The 21415-nt window shown below is 47.2% G+C and overlaps 2 protein-coding genes across 2 annotated transcripts; both read left to right on the plus strand.

Moving 5' to 3' along the window:
* Positions 1 to 3318: 3318 nt before the first annotated feature.
* On the plus strand, positions 3319 to 4266 carry LOC102455942 (olfactory receptor 52B2-like). Its single transcript, XM_025181286.2, has 2 exons — positions 3319 to 3610; positions 3752 to 4266. The coding sequence occupies exons 1-2, from the start codon at positions 3319 to 3321 to the stop codon at positions 4264 to 4266; spliced, it is 807 nt and encodes a 268-aa protein (XP_025037071.2).
* A 15648-nt stretch (positions 4267 to 19914) lies between these two features.
* Positions 19915 to 20862, plus strand: LOC102456186 (olfactory receptor 52M1-like). Its single transcript, XM_014570059.3, has one exon. The coding sequence runs from the start codon at positions 19915 to 19917 to the stop codon at positions 20860 to 20862; it is 948 nt and encodes a 315-aa protein (XP_014425545.3).
* The last annotated feature ends 553 nt before the right edge of the window (positions 20863 to 21415 follow it).

Consider the following 21415-nt stretch of genomic DNA (forward strand, 5'->3'; position numbering starts at 1 on the left):
TCCCATCTGGGTCTGCAGAGATGGGGAGCTGAAGCATCTCCCATTGGTGGTGTGTCCCAGAAGTTACTCACCCTCAGAGCTAAAGTTTCGGCCCTTATTTCCCTCAGGAATGTGTCCGACTTCAACTTTCAGTCCACTGCCCTCACTCAGCTTTTCGGATGAGGGCCCCTGTGTCTCTCCCAGTGAAATTCTTGGCTTGGTCGTCAGTTAAGTGTCTCTCAGCCAGGCATCATCTTCCACCTCCCATTGATTTTGTGGCTGTTTTCTGCAGCTGCCCAATATTTCAATATCATTTGTAAAAAGTAACTCCCGGGTGTGACCCTGGACTTAATCCGTTCCTCCAGTGCCTTGTGCAGAGGCAAAAGGGTTTGGGGAACACGGCTCATGCCAACACAATCTTTCAATAGAGTCAAATCCATCGTTATTGTCCCAGAATCAGGGTGGCAGGTCCCACCTCACAAGAGGGCTCTTTATGAGGCAAGGCTGACAGTTTTGTGCCCGGGTTCTTATTTACTTCCAGGTCATTCATGAAAATATCAAAGTTTCTCAGGGTTCAAGGTGAGCTCTCAAGATCCCCCACTGTAAACATCCACATTGGCCGATCTGCCAGCCGGCGAGGGCTGAGTCTGTGTGCCACTTGCTTACTGCTGTTGTGTAGGGTTCATATTTAACAGGTCTCGTTCCCAGTACTAAATCACATGCCTCAGTGAAATCAAAGTCGATTGCAGCTGAACAGTTCTCTTGAGCAACCACATGTGTGCTCTCCTTCAAGAATGAAATCAGATTGATTTGACAAGATGGAGTCTCCAAAAACCCTGTGGTTGTCTGGCATTCATTATAATCCTAGAAATTCATTTTCAACTGATTCCATAACAACCTTTCCATTGTTCCCTAACCTTGGGAAAACTTTTTGAAAATTCCAATTTTATAGACGTGATGTTTATCCCAGTATTGCTCCCCCTATCCCGTTTTTTTTGTTTTGTCTCTTCTGTTTCCTGACTGCCTCCTCTTCTTCCACGTGGGCTGTGAGATTGATTTGTTCATTTGTGACTCCTGTTGAGAACTCTAAGTTCTCCTGCAGACGTGGTTAATAGCCCCTTTGGATGCTGATGGGCGGGAAAATATTTCATCTCCTCATCTGCTAGCTGTGTCTCATACAGCTTCCTTCCCCTTGCAAAACAAAGAAATAGATTGATCACATTTAGGTTTTCAGCAACATTTACAGCTTTTCTTTCTCTGGCTGAGGATCATTCTAAACTTCTGCTAGGGTTCATTTTCTTTTTAATATAGTTCCTAGCCCACTTGGTGTGATACACGTCTCTGCTAAGATTTTTCCCAGCTTTCTTTAACGTCCCTTATCATAACATCCCGTTTCTTTTTCTTGTGATCAATATTTCCCATTCCTCTGATATGTGTCACTTTCCTCCTCTCCACCCCCTACCATTAGCTGCCTTCCATTTCCCACTGACCTGCATTTTAAGCCAAAGTTGTTCACTTTGCTTCACTGAGGAATCGTGAATTGGAGCCGTCTCAGAAATTCCTGTGAAGAAATCTCAGTATGCATTCCCATTCTTCTCTCTCAATCGGAGTGGGGATCTAAGGCCCAGAGGCCAGATGTGACCCCAGCTTGCCTGGCTCTTCCCCCCCCCCCCACCCGGGGCTCCAGGCTTCTCCCCACAGCCTTGGGGAGCCCGCACTGACTCTGCAGCCCGCACTGCCTCCGTCCCGAATGATTTTTCTGTGGGCCAGCAGCCCCCAACCCAAAGAAGATTCCTCACCCCTGGTCAAAATGTTTCCTCTCAATCTCTTTTACTCATCCATTAGTACAGCGTTGGGGAGCTCGCATTTCTAGAGCACCGTCTATTGCAAAGGTGGCCACTCCAAGGATTTCTAAGGTGGCCAGCGGCCACACAGGAGGGGATGAAGGGATTTGGGTTGTGAGCTAGCGCAGGAGGAGCTTCTAATCTGGGACAGGAGGTTGGGGATCTGGATATGGGAAGGGAGATGGGTACAGGAGGGCGGGGCAGAGTATTTGGGTATGTGTAGTGTGGGGCAGAGGGTTGGGGATGGGAGGGGCTGAGGTACCAGATGCAGGATATGGCCAGGAGACTTCTCAGTCTCCCTTTCTGCCCTACCCCCACACTGGCTGCAGCCATGTGCTCAGGAGCCGCTTGTGCTTCCTGGCTGCCTGTTATTGAAACAGGAGCTCCCATTGGCCAGAATTGGCCAATGGGAATGTGCTGGGGGTGGGAACAGCCTCAAAGGTTTCCCCCACCCCTTCCGGACTCACAGTTTTAAAAGAAAACCCGCCCCACATCCATGTTTCTATGGGGTGTGCGAGTGGGATGAAGTAAACAGGAAGCCTGACTTGGGCTCCCTGCAGCATTTGCTGACTGGATCTCCTGGGTCAGATGGCTGGATCCAGCCCATGGGCCATATTTTGCCCAGGCCTGGTCAACAGATATTGTACTGGGGGGAGGGGGAGACATTTCTCTCTTTGTCCATTTGAAAGGCGGAAGTTCCATTATTTTTGTTTCCTCAGTCGTGTACGTGTCCATTAGATCTTCTTTCAACTCAACAGTGCCAGTGTTTTCAGGCTGTTCCTTTTTGGCAACCAACACGACGCTCAGAGCCCATCTCAGACACCAATTTCTATCTGCTACACCCCCTACAGAGAGACTAGATGACCAAACCTGTATATGCCCAGAGTGTGTTATTCTGCATCCCATTCCCTAGGTATCCAAAGAGTCTCTTGGTTTTGACCACTGCAGTGACAGAGCAGGTGGGTCCATGAAGCCGCTGTCAATGAAATCAGCTCTTCTCTTTGGGGTGGACTCTAGCTGGGATGTGTCCCTTGGAACATGTCTTCGTAAAAGTCTTTTCATTATTTTCCACTCTCCGATGCTGAGCTTGTCAGTTAATGGGGGACTTTCCACAGCAGGGCTCTGCAGTTTCGGTTTATTGCATTGAGGAACAATGAAGGAGAACCACTAGGTAAACAGTTGTTATCTGCTGGTGCTTACGAGGGACTTGGAATTACAGACACATGGAGCTCCAGAAAATATGGTCAGGGCCTTAGTAGGTTTAGCTGATCTTAATTCCAACGTTTGAATAACAAAAATATCATTTTCAGTGGGTGAGGAGAGACCAACCTGCTTCCCCCATGAGAACATTCTCCTGTAGTGCATGGAGTGTCTCATATTGATATTGTGTCTTCATCCAGGTATTTGTACTCCGACCATCACCTGGGACACTGGGCACATACCGGAAGTGAGGGGAATATAAGGTACTTGAAGGAGACTCCAGCTCCCGGACTCCATGTCAGATTCTAACACTACCGATTTCACCAACCCCTCCGTCTTCATCCTGCTGGGCATCCCTGGCCTGGAGGCGGCCCATGGATGGATCTCCATCGCCTTCTGCTTCCTGTACGTTATAACCATCTTAGAGAACATCACCATTCTATACATCGTGAAGAGGGAGGCAAGCCTCCATGAGCCCATGTACTATTTCCTCTGCATACTGGCTGTCACTGACCTCGTCCTGTCCACGACCATTGTGCCTAAAACACTGAGCTTCTTCTGGTTCAATTCTAGAGAGATCGCTTTTGGTGCTTGCTTCACACAACTGTACCTCATTCACTGCTCTTTAGTGATAGAGTCTGGGATCTTTGTGGCCATGGCTTTTGATCGCTACGTGGCCATCTGCGACCCCCTGAGACATTCCACCATCCTGACAAATTCCACTGTAGCCAAGATCTGCTTGGCGGCGGTGCTGCGTGGCTTCATGATCATACTTCCCATTCCCATCATGGGGAGTCGGTGGCCATACTGCAGAAGCAACATCATCCCCCACTCGTACTGCAAGCACTTTTCTGTGGTGTCTCTGGCCTGTGCCGACATCCGTCCCAGTAGTTACTACAGCGTCTCTGTGACATTCATTGTGCCCAGTGTGGATGGGTTTTTAATCGCTTTGTCGTACACCCAGATCCTCAGGGCCATCTTCCGACTGCCCACAAAGGACGCTCGGCTCAAGGCATTTGGGACCTGTGGGTCTCATCTGTGCGCCCTCTCAGCCTTGTACATCCCAGATCTCTTTGTCTCCCTCATGCAGAGGATAGCTTCTTATGTACCCCTGCCTGTGCTCAGCCTCATGTCCAATATGTACCTTCTGGTGCCCCCCATTCTACACCCGATCATCTATGGGGTGAGGACAAAGCAAATCCGGGACAGGCTGTTGCAGATAGTGACTCAGAAAAGGGCCTAATGTTCACTCCTGGTGCTCAGAGTCTGACTGAGCTGACTGGTGAAACGATGCTGAGCCCTCTTTCCAGAATCGTTTCCTGGACAGTCAGACAAATTCTGGGTCCTTTCATGACCTGACGTTACAGGGTCAGCATGAGAAATTGGGGGATCGGACTAGGTACAAGTCATTGAGTTGCCTCCTTTCATATTGCTTGATATTGTACATCACACTTTGGCAAAGCGTTTCCACACGCTGACTGTGAAGAAAAATCTTATGCTCTTTGTTTGAAATCCTCCTCCTATTGATTGGGTGACCCCCGATGTGTTATGGGAAGGAATTAAAAATATTTCTTGTTCCATTTTTACACAACCGTCATGACTTCATAGACCTCCTGACCTCATATCCTCCCAATCACGTCTTTTCAAAGTGGAAATGACACAATCTTTTAATCTCCCCTCCTGTAGGTGCTGTTCCATACACCTAATTCTTTTCATTTCACTTTTCACTAACATTTCCTTTCCTACAATGCATATTTTTTGAGAAGGGGCTACCAGATCTCCATACATTGGTCCATACTGTGACACACTAAGGACAGCTGTCTCCAATAATTTGGTAGAGGAAAGACATGCTTGGAGCTGAGTGAATGGCTTTCTATTTCCACAAGCTAGTCCTTGTTATATCCACCAAGTAATCTCTTTTTGAGTCTGAAAAGACAGTCTTTTTACTCTCTCCTTCTTTAGAATCATAGAATCATAGACCTGGAAGAGACCCCAGAAGGTCATCACGTCCAGCCTCCTGCCCAAGGCAGAACTAAATCCAACTAATTCAACCCAGCCAGGGCTTTGTCAGGTCAAGACTTAAAAAACTCTAGGGATGGAGATTCCACTACCTCTTCAGGAGATTGATCCCAGTGCTTCCCCATCCTCCTAGGGAAATAGTTTGTAGTAATATCCAGCCTAGATCTTCCTCACTGCAACTTGAGACCATTACTCCTTGTTCTGCTATCCATCACCACTGAGAACAGCCTCTCTCCATCCTGTCTGGAACCTCTCTTCAGGAAGTTGAAGGCTGCTATGAAATCCCCCCTCTCTCTTCTCTTCTGTAGACTAAATTGTCTCTGCAGAAATCTATATTATGCCCACATATTCCATGCACAATGGGTCACCACATCTTCAAAAAAAAAGCAGAGGAGACAAGTGACAGAAAAGAGAAACCAAAAATATTAGAGGACTGGAACAGATGGCTTAAAATGAGGTATTATTAAACCTGGGACTTTTCAGCTTAGGAAAGGAAAGACCAATGGGAGTATGAGAGAGATCTAGGAAATGGTAATGGGTTTTGAATAAGTAAATGAGGAAGTGTCATTTACTCCTTCTTATAAGATACAAAGTAGGGACGGCCTTACAGAAATAATCAGTCAATGGTGTAAAACCAAACCAAAGTAATTATTCACATGACTCGACTTGCATAAAATGAGTGATTAATCAGATGGGGACTTCTCGTCTTGGACAAGGGATGTCTAAAGGGGTCATGAGGGAGGTCAATGCAATCATGATGAGTGGAGAAAGTAAACAAAAATGTGTTCTGATATCATGTGGACTAGGGCTCACCTAATGAAATAAATTATTCACACAACATAAAGCCAACTTGTGGACGTCTTTGCCAGAGCATGCTCTGTAGGCCAGTACTATCAACGGGCTACAAAAAGGGATAGCTACATTCATAGAGGGGTCTGACAATCGCTATTGGCAAGGATGGGCATGGACGAGATGACTTACTGTGTTTGCCAGAAGCTTGAAATGGGTGATGGGGGATGACTCACTGGCTGATTGTTTCTTCTGCTCCTTCCTTCTGAAGCACCTTGCACTGGCCACTGTTGGAAGTCAAGATACTGATACAGTTCTACTAACTCAGTAGATACTGATACAGTTCTACTAACCCTTCTTATGTTCTTTTGTTCACGGTGGTAGGGGATGGTGTGCAGGATTAGGACCGTGTTTATATGAATCCGGGGACCTCTTCTGCAGTGTTTATTGCTGAAAATCTTGTTCGTCGAAGTTCTGCCAAGGCCAAAGAGCAGACACATCATCTCGTAGGTCAATGACTATTTCATGTCTTCACCAAATACATGCATACACACAATTCTTGCTATTTAAAGTGAGATTTATTAAAAATGAAGAGAAAGAGAGAGAGAGAAGACCCGGAATTATTGGTGAAAAGGTCATACTGGATGAGTAGAGTTCTTAAGTTAGTTTCAGAGCACAGATATTGGGTTTCAGAGCTGCGTAGAGTTCTTTCGCAATTAGTTCATAGATAATAGTCCCATATCAAAATATTCAATATCAGTATGGTCCAATCTGTCCCTGGATATCACGGTATTATGACTCAACCTTCCCTTGATGAATCATAGCTTTGGAGTGGACCCCAAGAGATTATCGATTCCATCCCTCTGCTCTCTTGGCAGGACCAAGAACTATCTAGATCATCCCTGAGAAACTGTCTGACCTGCTCTTAAATATCTCCAGTGGTGGAGATTCCACAACCTCCCTAGGCAAATTATTCCAGTGTTTAACCACCCTGATAGATAGGAAGGGGTTTTTTCCAATGTCCATCCTAAATCTCCTTGTTGCAGTTGTAGCCCATTGCTTCATGTGCTGTCCTCAGAGGCTAAGGAGAACAATTTTTCTCCCTCCTCATTGTTACACAATTTTAGTTACGTGAAAGCTGCTATCCTGTCCTATCTAATTCTTCTCTTTTCCATACCAAATGAACCCAGTTCTTCCATGTTTTCTAGTCCTTTAATCCTTTTGATGCTGTTATCTGGAGTCCAATTTCTCCATATCTTTCTTGAAACGTGGTGCCCAGAACTGGACACAATCCTCTTACTGAGGCCTAATCAGCACAGAGTAGAGCGGAAGAATGACTTCTCCTGTCTTGCTCACAGTACATCCTATTATTGCATCCCAGAACGATGTCTGCTTTTTTTGCAACAGTGTCACCCTGTTGATTCATGTTTAAGTTGTCATCCACTATGACTCCTAAATCCCTTTCTTCAGGATTTCCGAAGTGGAGCACTTTGCATTTATCCTCTTTAAACTTCATCCTGTTTCCCTCAGACCATTCCTCTGGTTTGTCCAGATCATTTGGAATTATGACGCTATCCTCCAAAATGCTTGCAACCCCTCCATGCTTGGCAACTTTTGCAAATTTAATGAGCATGCTTTGCTAATATCTACATCAGTGATGAAAATATTGAACAGAACTGGTCCTAAAACTGAATCCTCCACAACACCATTTGTTATGCCCTTCCAGTATGACTGTGAACCATTAATAACTACTCTTGAGAATTGTTGTCTGGCCAGTTATGCACCTACCTTATAGTAGTTTTATTTCCTTACTTTATGGATAAGGTCATGTGGACTATATCAAATGCTATGTATACCACATGTATTCCAAATGTATACATACTAAAGCTTATGTATACCACAGATACACAGACTTAAATCTCTGTATACATACCACATGTGTAAATACTAAAGTCTATGTATACCACATGTACCACTTTTCTTTTATTAACAAGACTTGTCCTATTAAAGAAAACTATTAGATTGGTTTGACATGATTTGTTCTTTTCAAATTCATGCTGGCTGTTACCCATCACTTTATTATTTTCCAGATGTTTGTAGAGGAATTCCTTAATTATTTGCTCCATTATCTTTCTTGACAGAAGTTAAGATGCTAGATTTGCCCTTTTCCAATCTTCTGGGATCTCTTCCAGATTTAGGCAGATCTGAAGAAGAAAGGTCAGATCCCCAAAAGCTCTTTAGACATTTCCTGGGCAACACAAATGTGGGTGCGGGAAGAAAGGGGGTCTTAGTGCTGGATCTGGACTTCAGGGAGCTGAAGGCAAGATCCAGGCATAAGAGCCTGCCTTCATAATTCTCTGCAGAAACCCCCGCTTGGAAGCAAGACGACCCTCAGCTGCATGAGGGGGGCCCCTCTGTAACAGGAAAGGAGGCAATACATGGGATTACCTCAGCAGTAGCATCCTCTCATAGACCAAGCCACAAAATTCCCTAATTTGGGGCCTTACCATAAGTTAGGCCATCTAGTTCCCCAATCTTCCACAAGGAAAATAAGGCTTTAAAATGCACCATATAAGGAAGCAATAGACAGGGACTAGGAAAAGGTAGCCTCTCCATATTAGGAAGTAAAGAGGTAGGGTGCACTTGGCCCAATCTGATAGGCCGAGGGGATAATCTTCACCTTATTAGGACACAAAAGGATGATTCGAAGGAAAGGGATAGGGCGGATACCCAGGGGAGGGGAGGGATAAAAGATTCTGTAACCTTAAGTCAGGGATCACTTCGTTGGTTGCGAAGCGAATGGGAACCAGTGGTCTGAATGCTGTAACCGAATAAATTGCCTCTTACCATTTTACCCGGCTTCATCCATCATTTGGCCTGCAACAACAAACCTTAAAAAGGCATACTGAAAATGTCTTCTTATACCCAAGACTTATCTAATAATATTCCCTTTGGATCTCCGAATTAACAGAAAACAGTCCTAGAAGAAACCATGCGTTTGCTCCCTTAACCTCTAGCAAGCTGTACATAAACATAGACAACTACAGTTCCTATCTTCTTCCAGGTAACGATATAGGTCTACATTTCAAAGTCCCAGCCTCTCAACCATGAAATCCTAGAATCATAGACTACAAGGAATGGAAGAGACCTTGAGAGGTCATCGAGTCCAGTCCCCTGCCCTCATGGCAGAACCAAATACGGTCTAGACCATCCCTGATAGACATTTATCTAACCTATTCTTAAATATCTCCAGAGATGGGGATTCCACAACCTCCCTGGGTAATTTATTCCAGTGTTTGACCACCCTGACAGTTAGGAACTTTTTCCGAATGTCCAACCTAAACCTCCCTTACTGCAGTCTAAGCCCATTGCTTCTTGTTCTATTCCCAGAGGCCAAGATAAACAAGTTTTCTCCCTCCTCCTTATGACACCTTTTTAGATATCTGAAAACTGCTATCATGTCCCCCCTCAATCTTCTCTTTTCTAAACTAAACATACCCAATTCCTTCAGCCTTCCCTCATAGGTCATGTTCTCTAGACCTTTAATCATTCTCATTGCTCTTCTGTGGACCCTCTCTAATTTCTCCAAATCTTTCTTGAAATGCGGTACCCAGAACTAGACACTATACTCCAGTTGAGGCCTAAACTGCTGGTGTTTTTTGGAAAAAAGGGCATTTTTCCCAAAAATCTTCACTTACATCCACACTGCTATAGCATTCTTTCGAAAGAAAATTGAAAGACCGCAGGGATTTTTCTGAGATTGGTAAACCTCAATTGGTTTACAGCTCTGTTTGCTGGCTCCTGCGCTGCTGCTGCTGTCTATTCCGTAGTCTTTCTTCCATCTTCAATGGCCAACTTTGAGATAGACACCTTCATTCCAGCCTCCTGCCACAGAGAGCAAGTGGAGAGTTCCATAAGACATATGGATGCAGTTGACTCTGAGATAATATGATTTCCACCCATCTGGGTTTTACCTTGACAGGGCAATTTTTAGCTTCTGTGTCTGGGTGCCATTTAGAGTTGCCTGGTACTGGGGTATCCGCTGGAACATCCAATTAAAAAGGGGACCTGGCAGTGCACGGTAGACCCTGTTCATCTGGGTTTGTCTCCCGTCCATGTGCAGGCTCCTTGTCAGGCTGCAGCAGATCCTGACCCATCCCTGGGCAGAGGGGCCATTTAGTGGGGTCAAGAGGGCTGTAGGCCCTGAAGTTTCATACCTGAGCCTGCTCCCAGTGCAAGTCCTAGACACAGATTCCTCTTACCTACAAAACAGTCCAGGGGTCTCCATGGGTGCTCAAGGGAACCCGACCATCACTGTGACTGCTTGGAGGGAAGCCCAGGGACTGTCACTGGTCCAGGAGGAAGGTTGGTGGAGCTGGGGACAGCTCCCTACCTTGTTCCTTAGAGGTGGGGTTAGGCCCTTCCATCAGGTCATAGATCCAGTCTAAGTGGTGAGCCTGCTCCATGGCAAGCTAATGGGAATTGGGTTGGGGGGGGGGGGTGCCTGTGGGCAAGGGCAGTGCATGGACTGGTGCTAGCCAGGGAGGGAGGAGCTGCCACAGTTCCCAAATTTTGTTCCAAAGTAAATGCCACCCAACGTCCTTACCCCTCCTGCTCTCCAACCCTCCGTCTGAACTCCCTTCCTACAGCCTCACTCGGGTGCTGTGGGACAGGAGAGCGACACCCCGAGATACCCAGGCATCTCCTGGGTCATCCACACAGCTGCAGGAGGCCCGGTGGCCACAGGAAGTCGCAGAATCCACACATTCTGTGAACTCTGTGGCAAACCGGCAGCCTCAGTGACGAGCCTCAGCTTCTTGCATCGGCCCGTAAGAAGAGGGGCTACACAGCCAATCAACATGTCGACTCTTGTTCGGGCGACCCGTCAGGGCAAGGGAGAGCCGTATAAGTACACAAAGGGCTGCTCATCAGAGCAGAGCTCAGTATCTCCCTAGAGCGCCAGAGAGGAGGACCGGCTGCTGGGAGCGTCTCTCAGATAGGCCAGTGCTGTGCATGGTTGTGGGCGTGAGAGGGGAGCTGACTGGCTGAATGACTCGAAGCTCAGATCCTAGGGTGGACAGCGGGGCTCTTCATTTATCCCCGTCGCCTGCATTTTCTTTATTTCCAAGGATACCAGCTGAAGAAAGGCCAATGGGGTGGGTCTATGTGCCTGAAGGCCAATGGGGTGGGTCTAAACCTCAGCCTCCTAAGTGTGGAGTCTAGGGTTCAAAGCCAAAAGCCAAAAGGAAGGAGTCGTTAAGCACTTCACTCCTTGATCTTGGTTCTGCTGTCCATTTCTATTTTCGTTGGCTCCTGAGTTGCTGTAACTGGAGGTAATTTCTTCCCAACATTCTTATTGATAAGTATGATGATATCGCCTTCTTTGATTGTCAGTTCATCTTCATTCTGTGCTTCATATGGAAATATTACTTTGCAATACTCCTTGATCTTGGAGTTAAGATGGTTAAGCACTTCAGTCATTCCCACATTATTCAATATTGTTTCTCATTGTTCAGAGTAAGGGGCCTGCCCTCTCTTTGTCCTTTCGCTGGCTCCTAATGTATTAGTCATTTTTTTTTTCTGGTAACTGTTCGTCTTTATCTAGATAGCACGTGTTTTGTGCCTTCACTTCTCTAACTTTGCCCCTACGTACATGTATTATTTGCTCATATGTATCCTTTGCAATTTGACTTTGTTTCCATTGTTCTGTAGGACTCATTTTTTTTAAGATATTGAAAGATCTCCTGGTATATCCATGATGGTCTCCTGCCGTGTAGTCTGTTATTTATATCCATTAGTACGGTTTGGTTTGTTCCTTCATAATTTTTCCATGGAAAACTTCCAACTCCCTTCAGTTGTTTTTTTCCTTTCACTCTTGTTGCCCATGGAATACTACCTACCAACTCCCTGAGTTTATCAAAAGTCTACCTTTTTGAAATACTTTATTTTGCTGTCTTCCCTCCTGCCACTTGTTAGAAGCATGAACTCAATCATTTCAGAGTCATTTACACCAAACAGCCATCCCTTTTCATATTCACAACCCGTTCCTCCTATTTGGCAAAATTAATTCTAGAACAACCTCCCCTTAGTAGGTTTCTCCATCTTCTGTAACAAAAAGATATCTCCAATGCATTCCAAGAACTAGCTGGATAATCTTAGTCCCACCACGGGACACGTCTAAACTACATGGCTCCGTCAATGGAGCCATGTAGATTAGGGTGGTAGGCAAAGGGAAATGAAGCGGCGATTTAAATAATCGCCGCTTCATTTAAATTAAAATGGCTGCCGCGCTGTGCCGATCAGCTGTTTGGCGGCACAGCGCTGTAGTCTGTATGCTCTGTGGTTGACATCAAAAGCATTTGTCGACCTCCCCGTTATGCCTCGTGGGATGAGGTTTACTGGCGGGTTCGACAAATGCCTTTGATGTACCCTGTGGATACCGCTCTATTCCAAACTGAGGGTTATCGTCTTTCATTCCTCACTTGATTCCCTATCATGTTTCCCAAGAGACAAAGAGGCTGTCCATAGGACACATATCTCTGTCAAAGGTTGCGACCATTAAGTGACTTAAGCTAACTTTCAATGATAGAGGTGTATAGATCCATTAGAAAGCAAACTCCCTGACGATAACAATACAAACAATCCCATCAACAAAGAAAGCCTTCTGTGAAATATAGCAGCTATATTAATCAAGCTATTAAGTAACCTTGTGGGCGACAAATATTAACCGTACTGGCTATAGGCATTTATATTTACTCTGCGCCAGAAAAGGTTTCATTGCATTAAACGTTGGGACTTATAACAAGCTGAAGGATATTTAAATCCCGCGCTTCATTAGCAATTTCAGTATGCTACATTTGCATCCCTGTCTCGAGATAGGAAGCAAGTGTAGACATACCCAAAGTCTGCATTGCATGCTGGGAAAGCCAGCCACGGCCTCCAGTCCTGCACAGTGCAGCAGGGGAGGTTTAGATTGGGCTTAAAGTGCAGCAGGGGAGGTTTAGATTGGACATTAGGAAAAAATTCCTAACTGTCAGGGTGGTCAAATATTGGAATAAATTGCCAAGGGAGGTGATGGAATCTCCCTCTCTGGAGATATTTAAGAACAGGTTAGATAGACATCTGTCAGGAATGGTGTAGACAGAGCTTGGTCCTGCCTTGAGGGCGGGGGGCTGGACTCGATGACCTCTCGAGGTCCCTTCCAGTCCTATTATTCTATGATTCTATGACAGTTTAAGATGGCAATTTTCTAGTGGTTTCTCCTCCCAAACCCAACTGCTTCCAGGCTCAAATCTCTTTCTCACAAAACCCGGCCTCAAACCTCAAGCAGAATCTCCGCTCGGACTCGGCTGCATTACCCGAGAGTCCCCCCTTGGAGGCTCTCCGTTGTCCTGTCTCAGAGAAGGTGACACTCTTGCTTCACCACTGACCCCTTTCCTCTGCCCCATCCTCTGGTCATCCCCTGGCCCTAGAGGTTGTCCTGGGAGTGTGTAGGAAGGAGGCCCAGGGCCTGTGCTGGGTGGGCAGGTCTCTGGGTGGGAGGGGAAGTGTAGTCTCGGAGTTCACCCCTCCCAGGGGCAGGGAGCTCCCACACTCCAGCTCCTTCTGAGACCCTCAGAGTCACCAAGAAAATCTGCTCTGGCTCCATCTTCCAGCCTTTCCTCTGCCTCCTATGCAAGGTACAGGCCCTGCCCGAGCGGGAGTCAATTTCCCTCTTAGTATGGGGGAAGGACCAATGTTACAGCTGGGAAGTCATGACTCCTGGGTTCTGCCTCCCATCCTCCCATTCAGCCTCTGTGTGAACTTGGGCAACTCAAGCCTCCCAGTGCCTCAGTTTACCTATCTGTACATTGACAGTGTGTTCCTAGTGACGTTCCTTTGCTGGGGGTTTAGACGACTCTCCCATGAAAGGTGCAGCACAGGGTGATGAGAGTTACTGATCTTCAATGTCTCACTGGCAGCCCCATGTGCCTGCAGAAAGTTTTCAAGTTTCCCCTCAGTGACCTGTCTCCTGACCTGTCTTAGCTCTGTCCCTCCCAGCCCTTTACAGGGAGTCAGGCCCTAGGAAGAGCTCGATAGTATCCGCAGTTTTCTGCTAATTAACCACGACATTTAAATCTACACAAATACACAGAACAGCAAATTAACCTCTGGCTCAGCCCAGAGCCCAATGGATCCCATCTCCCTTTGGGAAGGCCCCTTAATTACTGTTTACTGCTAATGCTGGAAAAATAGCCCAGCCAGACAGGCCGCTTTCCAGCCTTTTTTCCATCCAGAGGCCACTTCTCCCCCAGAGGCTGAGTGAACCCGACTGGGACAGCCCAGAGCTGTGTTATAAAACCTGCACACCCCTGTATAGGCTCTTGGCTTGGGACGCCGCTGAAGACACTGGGCTCAGAGAGCTGCGGGACGCGGCTGCCTGAGGGAGGTTCCCAGAGAAGACACGTCCCTCTCAGCACTCACAGGTACTGTCTCGAGCTGAGGAGCTCCCCTGCTCCACAACCCCAGGGCAACACGGGCGTAACAGCATAGAGAGTCAGTCTGTGGTGCTTTCTCCTCTGCCAGCTACCAAATATCTCAAGGACCCTCCCCCAGAGGGGAGATTTTTCTAGTACCACAGACCAAAATGTCCCTATTTGCTGGGCCCTCAGGTTGGCTGGTTTCCTCCAGCCCTCAGGTGCCCTCATCTCAGCTCCATAGAGGAACCTTCAGGACAAAAGATGTTAAGAGAGGCACAATACAAGGCCATTTCAGAGTCTGTGATCAAGACTTTCCTCGGGCCCCACTGAAGCAAAACAACCCTCAGAGCACAAAATGAGGAAAAAGACAACTGTGGGATAATGCGGACAACCTGGCACCTCCTCCTCTTGCATGTGAAGCACTGTTACTTCCCATCTATGTGCTGTGATGCATGGAGGCGGTAGGGATCCTCACTGAACAGTTATAACAAAAATTCCAAAATGGCCAAGACGTCTACTCTTTGGCTAAAATATTATGGCTCAAACTGTCAATAAACAGTTCAGCCAGAGACAGAGACGGGGCACTAAACTAGCGGGAGAGGTAGATATGCTGGAGGGCAGGGACAGGGTCCAGAGTGACCTGTACAGATTAGAGGATTGGGCCAAAAGAAATCGGATGAGGTTCCACAAGGAGAAGTGCAGAGTCCTGCTCCTGGGAGGGAAGAATCCCAAGTATTGTTACAGGCTGGGGACCGACTGGCTAAGTAGCAGTTGTGCAGAAAAGGACCTGGGGGTTACAGTGGACGAGAAGGTGGATAGGAGTCAACAGGGCGCCCTTGTAGCCAAGAAGGCTAATGGCATATTAGGGTGCATTAGGAGGAGCATTGCCAGCAGATCTAGAGAAGTGATTATTCCCATTTAGTCGGCTCTGGTGAGCCTACATCTGGAGAATTGTGTCCATTTCTGAGCCCCCCACTATAGAAAGGATGCGGACATATTGGAGAGGGTCCAGCAGAGGGCGACCAATCTGATTAGGGGGCTGGAGCACTTGACCTGTGAGAAACTAAGGGATTTGGGTTTGTTGAATCTGCAGAAGAGAGGAGTGAGGGGGGATTCGGTAGAAGCCTTCAACTTCCTGAAGGGAGGTTCACAAGAGGATGGAGAGAGGCTGTTCACAGTAGTGACAGATGCAGAACAAGGAGGAATGGGCTCAAGTAGCAGTGGGGGAGGTCTAGGTTGGACATTAGGAAAAACTATTTCCCTGGGAGAGTGGTGAAGCGCTGGAATATATTGCCTAGGGAAGTGGTGGAGTCTCCATCCCTTAATTTGTGGTTTGACAAAGCCCTGGCTGGGTTGATTGAATTGGGGTTGGTCCTGCCTTGGGCATGGGGCTGGACTTGGTAACTCCTGAGGTCTCTTCCAGCTCTGTCATTCTTTAGTTCTATGAAAAATTACAGTTTAAACATAAAAATTTGGCAAACCTAAAAGCAACTGTAAAAGAGCTGTCTTCACAGACAGTTCAGAGGGGGAGCCGAGTGAGTCTGTAACAGGAAAAACTTAAAAAACAACCAATAGTCTCACAGCACCTTAAAGTCTAACAAAACATGGAGATGAGATCATGGTCTTTCATGGGTAAAACCCACTTCTTCAGATGACTGGAGGTTGGCGGCCCTCAGTAAAGTCTGTTCCTCCAGCGACCTTCAATGGTCAATCCATTTGTTAATCCCATTCTCCTTAGCTCATTGCTCTTCTTGTGACTGTGGCATGAAGTTCCACAGGCCAATGAGAGATCAGGCCAACTGTTGTCTTTTCACCATGTTATACGTTCCAGCCTTCCATGTAATTGGAGAATGTTCCTTAGCTGGCATGTGGGGACATGCAGGGACTATTTAAGACAGATTCTATTTTCTGTATTGATGGATTCATGGGCTTGAAGAAGAAAAGGAGCCATTAGATCATCCAGTTGGACCCACTGCAGAACACTGGCCATTGATTTTAGCCAGGTACCCCTGTAATAAGCTCTGTGACTGGATACAGCTCTTCAGCCAAGGCCTCCCCAGTGTGACCCAGAGCTGTCCTGTCCCCGCCTGTGACCTACATGTCCAGCCACTGTTAATTCAACCGCAAACTGTATTTTCTTTTTCTGGCCATCAGCTAAAAATCCTCCCTTCTGAGAGGTGCAGCTGTAGAGAGTTCTCCCTGGACAGGCAGCACGAGGTTAATGAAGAATCCTTTCAAACGCTTATCCGCCATCTCTGGGGGGGTGGGCTACCCATGCTGAGGGGAGCCCTGCAGTCAGTGTCGGTTGTATTTATGATGCAGGGCTACAGCGAAGCTGCTGTACCTCTCTCGTCTAGTCGAGGCCTCAGGCAGACGCATCCCGTCTGGGTCTGCAGAGATGGGGAGCTGAAGCATTCCCCATTGGCAGTGTGCCCCAGTGGCTACTCACCCTCAGAGCTAAAGCTTCAGCCCTTATTTCCCTCAGGAATGTGTCTGACTTCAGCTTTCAGTCCAAGGCCCTCACTCAGCTCTTCCCGTGAGGCCCCCTGAGTCTCTCCCAGTGAAATTCTTAGCTTGGTGATCAGTTAAGTGTCTCTCAGCCTGCCATTGTCTTCCACCTACCATTGATTTTATGGCTTTTTCCTGCAGTTGCCCAATATCTCAATATCCTTTGTGAAAAGTGGCGCCCAGGCCTGGATGCTGGACCTCGTCCATTCCTCCAGTGCCGTGTGCAGAGGCAAAAGGTTGTGGGGAGCCGGGCTCATGCCAACACACTATTTCCATAGAGTCAAATCCATCGTTATTGTCCCAGAGCCAGGGCATCAGGTCCCACGTCACTCAAGGGCTCTTTATGAGGCAAGACTGGGACCCTGAGTGGCATGTCTGCCAATATTTGGCATGTCTGATAATTTTGTGTCTAGGTTTTTTAGTTGCTTCCAGGTCGTTCATAAAAATAGCAAAGTTCCTTAGGCTTCAAGGTGACCCCTGCAGATTCCAATGCTTCCCACTAGAAGCATCCCGATCTGTCAGCCAGTGAGGGTCGAGTCTGTGTTCCACTTTCAATTGGCTGTTGTGTAGGGTTCGTGTTTAATAGGTCTCGTTCCCAGCACTAAATCACATGCATCAGTGAGATCAGCATTGATTGCAGCTGGGCAGTTTCCTTGATCAACCACATGTGTGCTCTCCTTCAAGAATGAAATCAGATTGATTTGACAAGACGGGGTCTCCAAAAACCCTGTGCTTGCCTGGCATTCATTAGAATCCTATAAATTCATTTTAAACTGATTCCATAACAACCTTTCCATTGTTTCCTAATCTTGGGAAAATGTTTTGAAAATTCCATTTTTATAGACGTGATGTTTATCTCAGTATTGTCCCCCCTCTTTTTTTCTTCTCTCTGCATTTTCCTGGCTTCCTACTCCTTGTTCCAAGTGGGCTGTGGGATTGATTTGTCCATTCGTAACTCCTGGTCAGAACTCTAAGTTCTCCTGCAGACGTGGTTTAATAGCCCCTTTGGATGCTGATGGGTGGGAAAATATTTCCTCACCTCATGTGCTAGCTGTGTCTCATACGGCTTCTTTCCCCTCACAGCACAAAGCTATGGATTGATCATATCTAGGTTACCAGCAACACTTACAGCTTTTCTTTCTCTGGCTAAGGATCATCTTAAACTTCTCCTAGGGTTTGTTTTCTTCTTAATAGAGTTCCTAGGCCGCTTGGTGTGACACATGGCTCTGCCAAGGATTTTCACCTGTTCTCTTTAATGTCCCTTATTATAACATCCCCTTTTTATTCCTTGCGATCAATATTTCCCTTTCCTCTGTTATGTGTTGCTTTGCTGCTCCCCAACCTGTACCATTTGGTGCCTTCCATTTCCCACTGACCTGCATTTTAAGCCAAAGTTATTCACTTGGGCTATGTCTAGACTGCAAGCCTCTTTCGAAAGAGAGCGTCTAGACTGCATGTTGAACTTTCGAAAAAGCGGCTTGCTTTTTCGAAAGAAAGCATCCAGTGAGTCTGGATGCTCTCTTTCGAAGAAGCCCTATTTACATTGAAGAACGCCTTCTTTCGAAAGAGGAACTTTCGAAGGAAGGCGTTCTTCCTCGTGAAATGAGGTTTACCGCCATCGAAAGAAAAGCCGCGTTCTTTCGATTTAATTTCGAAAGAACGCGGCTTGAGTCTGGACGCAGGGGAAGTTTTTTTGGAAAAAGGCTACTTTTCCCGAAAAAACCCCTGAGTCTGGACACAGCCTTGGTTTCACTCAGGAATCATGAATTGGAGCTGTCTCAGAAATTCCCGAGAAGAAATCCCAGTGTTCATTCCCATTCTTCTGTCTAAATCAGGGGTGGGGGATCTAAAGCCCAGAAGCAAGATGTGATCCCCAGCTTGCCTGGATCTGGCCTCTGGGGCTCAGGGCTTCTCCTCACGGCCTTGGTGAACCCGCACTGTCTCTCCAGCCTTCACTGCCTCTGTCTGGAGTGATTTTTCTGTGGCCAGCAGCCCCCGACCCAAAGAAGGTTCCTCATCCCGGTCTAAAGGTTTCCGCTCAATCTCTCTTACTCACCCATTGGTGCAGCGCTGGGGAGCTGGCATTTCTAGAGCACCGTCTATTGCACAGGGGGCCACTCCTAGGATTTCGCAAGTGGCCAAGGGCTGCACTCTTCCATGGTATGAATGGAGGAGCTGTGGGGGTCTGGGATAGGGGCTGGGTGCAGAAGGGAGCTTGGGGTAAGGGAGGGAGTTTGGGTGCAGGAGGCCGTTGTAATCTGGAGCACTGGACTGAGGTGCAGGGGGTTGGTCTATGACATAGGACAGGGAATTGGGGTACAGGAGGGGGTGCAGGGATTAGAGTTGTGACGCAGGACAGGAGGGGACTGCGATCTGGGGCAGAGGATTGGGGTACTGGATCTGGGAGGGGATATGAGTTCAGGAGGGTGGAGCAGACCATATGGGTGTGTGGAGCAGGGGGGTAGAATTGGGGGGAAGAGAGTTGGGGAAGGGAGGGGCTGGGCTCCCAGAGGAAGGCTCTGGCCAGGAGACTTATCATCCAGCAGCCCGTTCAGGAAATTAACCTCCTTCCTAACCTTCCTCTGCACTGGCAAAGACGTCAGCCCTTCTCTTTGAGGTGGGCACTAGCTGGGATGTTTCCCTTGGCACATGTCTTGGTAAAGTTGTTTTGATTATTTTCCACTCTCTGATGCTGAGTTGGTCACTTAATGGGGGATTCTCCACAGCACGGGCTCTGCAGCTTCTGTTTCTTGCATTCAGGAACAGGGCAAACACTCGTTATTTGCTGGTGGTTATGCAAGGGAGCTGGAATTACTGACACATGGAGCTCCAGAGAATATGGCCTGGGCCTTACTAAGTTTAGCTGGTCTTAACTCCTTTGTTTGAATAACAAAAATGTCATTTGCAGTGAGAAAGGAGTGACCAGCCTGCTTCCCCCATGAGAACATTCTCCTGTAACGCATGGAGTGTCTCATATTGACATTGTGTCTCCATCCAGGTATTTTTATTGCAACCATCACCTGGGACCCTGGGCACGTACCGGAAGAGAGGAGAATATAAGGTACTTGGAGGAGACTCCATTCTGCTTTAGTGTTGGAAGCCAGCTCCCGGACTCCATGTCAGATTCTAACACAACCTACTTCACCAACCCGTCCATCTTCATTCTGCTGGGCATCCCTGGCCTGGAGGCAGCCCATGGGTGGATCTCCATCCCCTTCTGTGTCATGTACATTGTAGCCATTTTGGGGAACATCACCATTCTGTACATCGTGAAGAGGGAGCAGAGCCTCCATGAGCCCATGTACTATTTCCTCTGCATGCTGGCCGTCACTGATCTGGTCCTGTCCACGTCCATTGTGCCCAAAACACTGAGCATCTTCTGGTTCAATTCTAGAGAGATCGCTTTTGGTGCTTGCTTTACCCAGCTGTACCTCATTCACTGCTTTTTAGTGATAGAGTCTGGGATCTTCGTGGCCATGGCTTTTGATCGCTACGTGGCCATATGCGATCCCCTGAGACATTCCACTATCCTGACAAATTCCATTGTAGCCAAGATCTGCGTGGCCGTGGTGCTGCGCGGCTTCATGATAATACTTCCCATTCCCATCATGGGGAGTCGGTGGCCATACTGCAGAAGCAACATCATCCCCCACTCGTACTGCAAGCATTTTTCTGTGGTGTCCCTGGCCTGTGCCGACATACGCCCCAGTAGTTACTACAGCGTCTCTGTGACATTCATTGTGCCCAGTGTGGATGGGTTTTTAATTGCCGTGTCCTACATCCAGATTTTCAGGGCCATCTTCCGACTGCCCACAAAGGACGCTCGGCTCAAGGCATTTGGGACCTGTGGGTCTCATCTCTGCGCCCTCTCAACCTTGTACATCCCCGATCTCTTTGTCTCCCTCATGCAGAGGGTTGGTTCTAATGTGCCCCTGCCTGTGCTCATCCTCATGTCCAATATGTACCTCCTGGTGCCCCCCATGCTACACCCCATCATCTATGGGGTGAGGACGAAGCAAATCCAGGACAGGTTGTTGTGGATAATTACTCAAAAAAGGGCCTAATGTTCATTTCAGACGCTCAGACTCTCAGACTCACTTCCATGCTGAGCTGACTGGTGACGCGATGCTGAATCGCTTGCTGGACAGTCAGACAAATCCTGAGTGCTTTCATAACCTGAGATTACAGGGTCAGCGTGAGAACCTGGGGGATCAGTCTAGGTACAAGTCATTGAGTTGCCTCCTTTCTTACTGCTTGAAATTGTTCCTGACTCTTTAGGAAAACGTTTCCACATGCTGACTGTGAAGAAATACCTCATGCTGTTTGTTTGATATCCTCTGCCTCTTGATTGGCTGACCCCCAGTTGTGTTTAGGAAGTAATAAATAATATTTCATTGTTCCATTTTTACACAAACTTTGTGACTTCATAGACCACTTCATATCCTCCCAGTCATCTCTTTTCCAAGTGGAAATGACACAATCTTTTAATCTCACCTTCTGTATTTTCTGTTCCATACCCCTAATTCTTTTCATTTCACTTTTCACTAACATTTCCAATTCTACAATGCATATTTTTTGAGAGGGGGCTATCAGATCTCCATTCACTTGTGCATAATG

The sequence above is a fragment of the Pelodiscus sinensis genome, chromosome 1 (genome assembly GCF_049634645.1).
Source record: "Pelodiscus sinensis isolate JC-2024 chromosome 1, ASM4963464v1, whole genome shotgun sequence".
Lineage (NCBI taxonomy): Eukaryota > Metazoa > Chordata > Testudines > Trionychidae > Pelodiscus > Pelodiscus sinensis.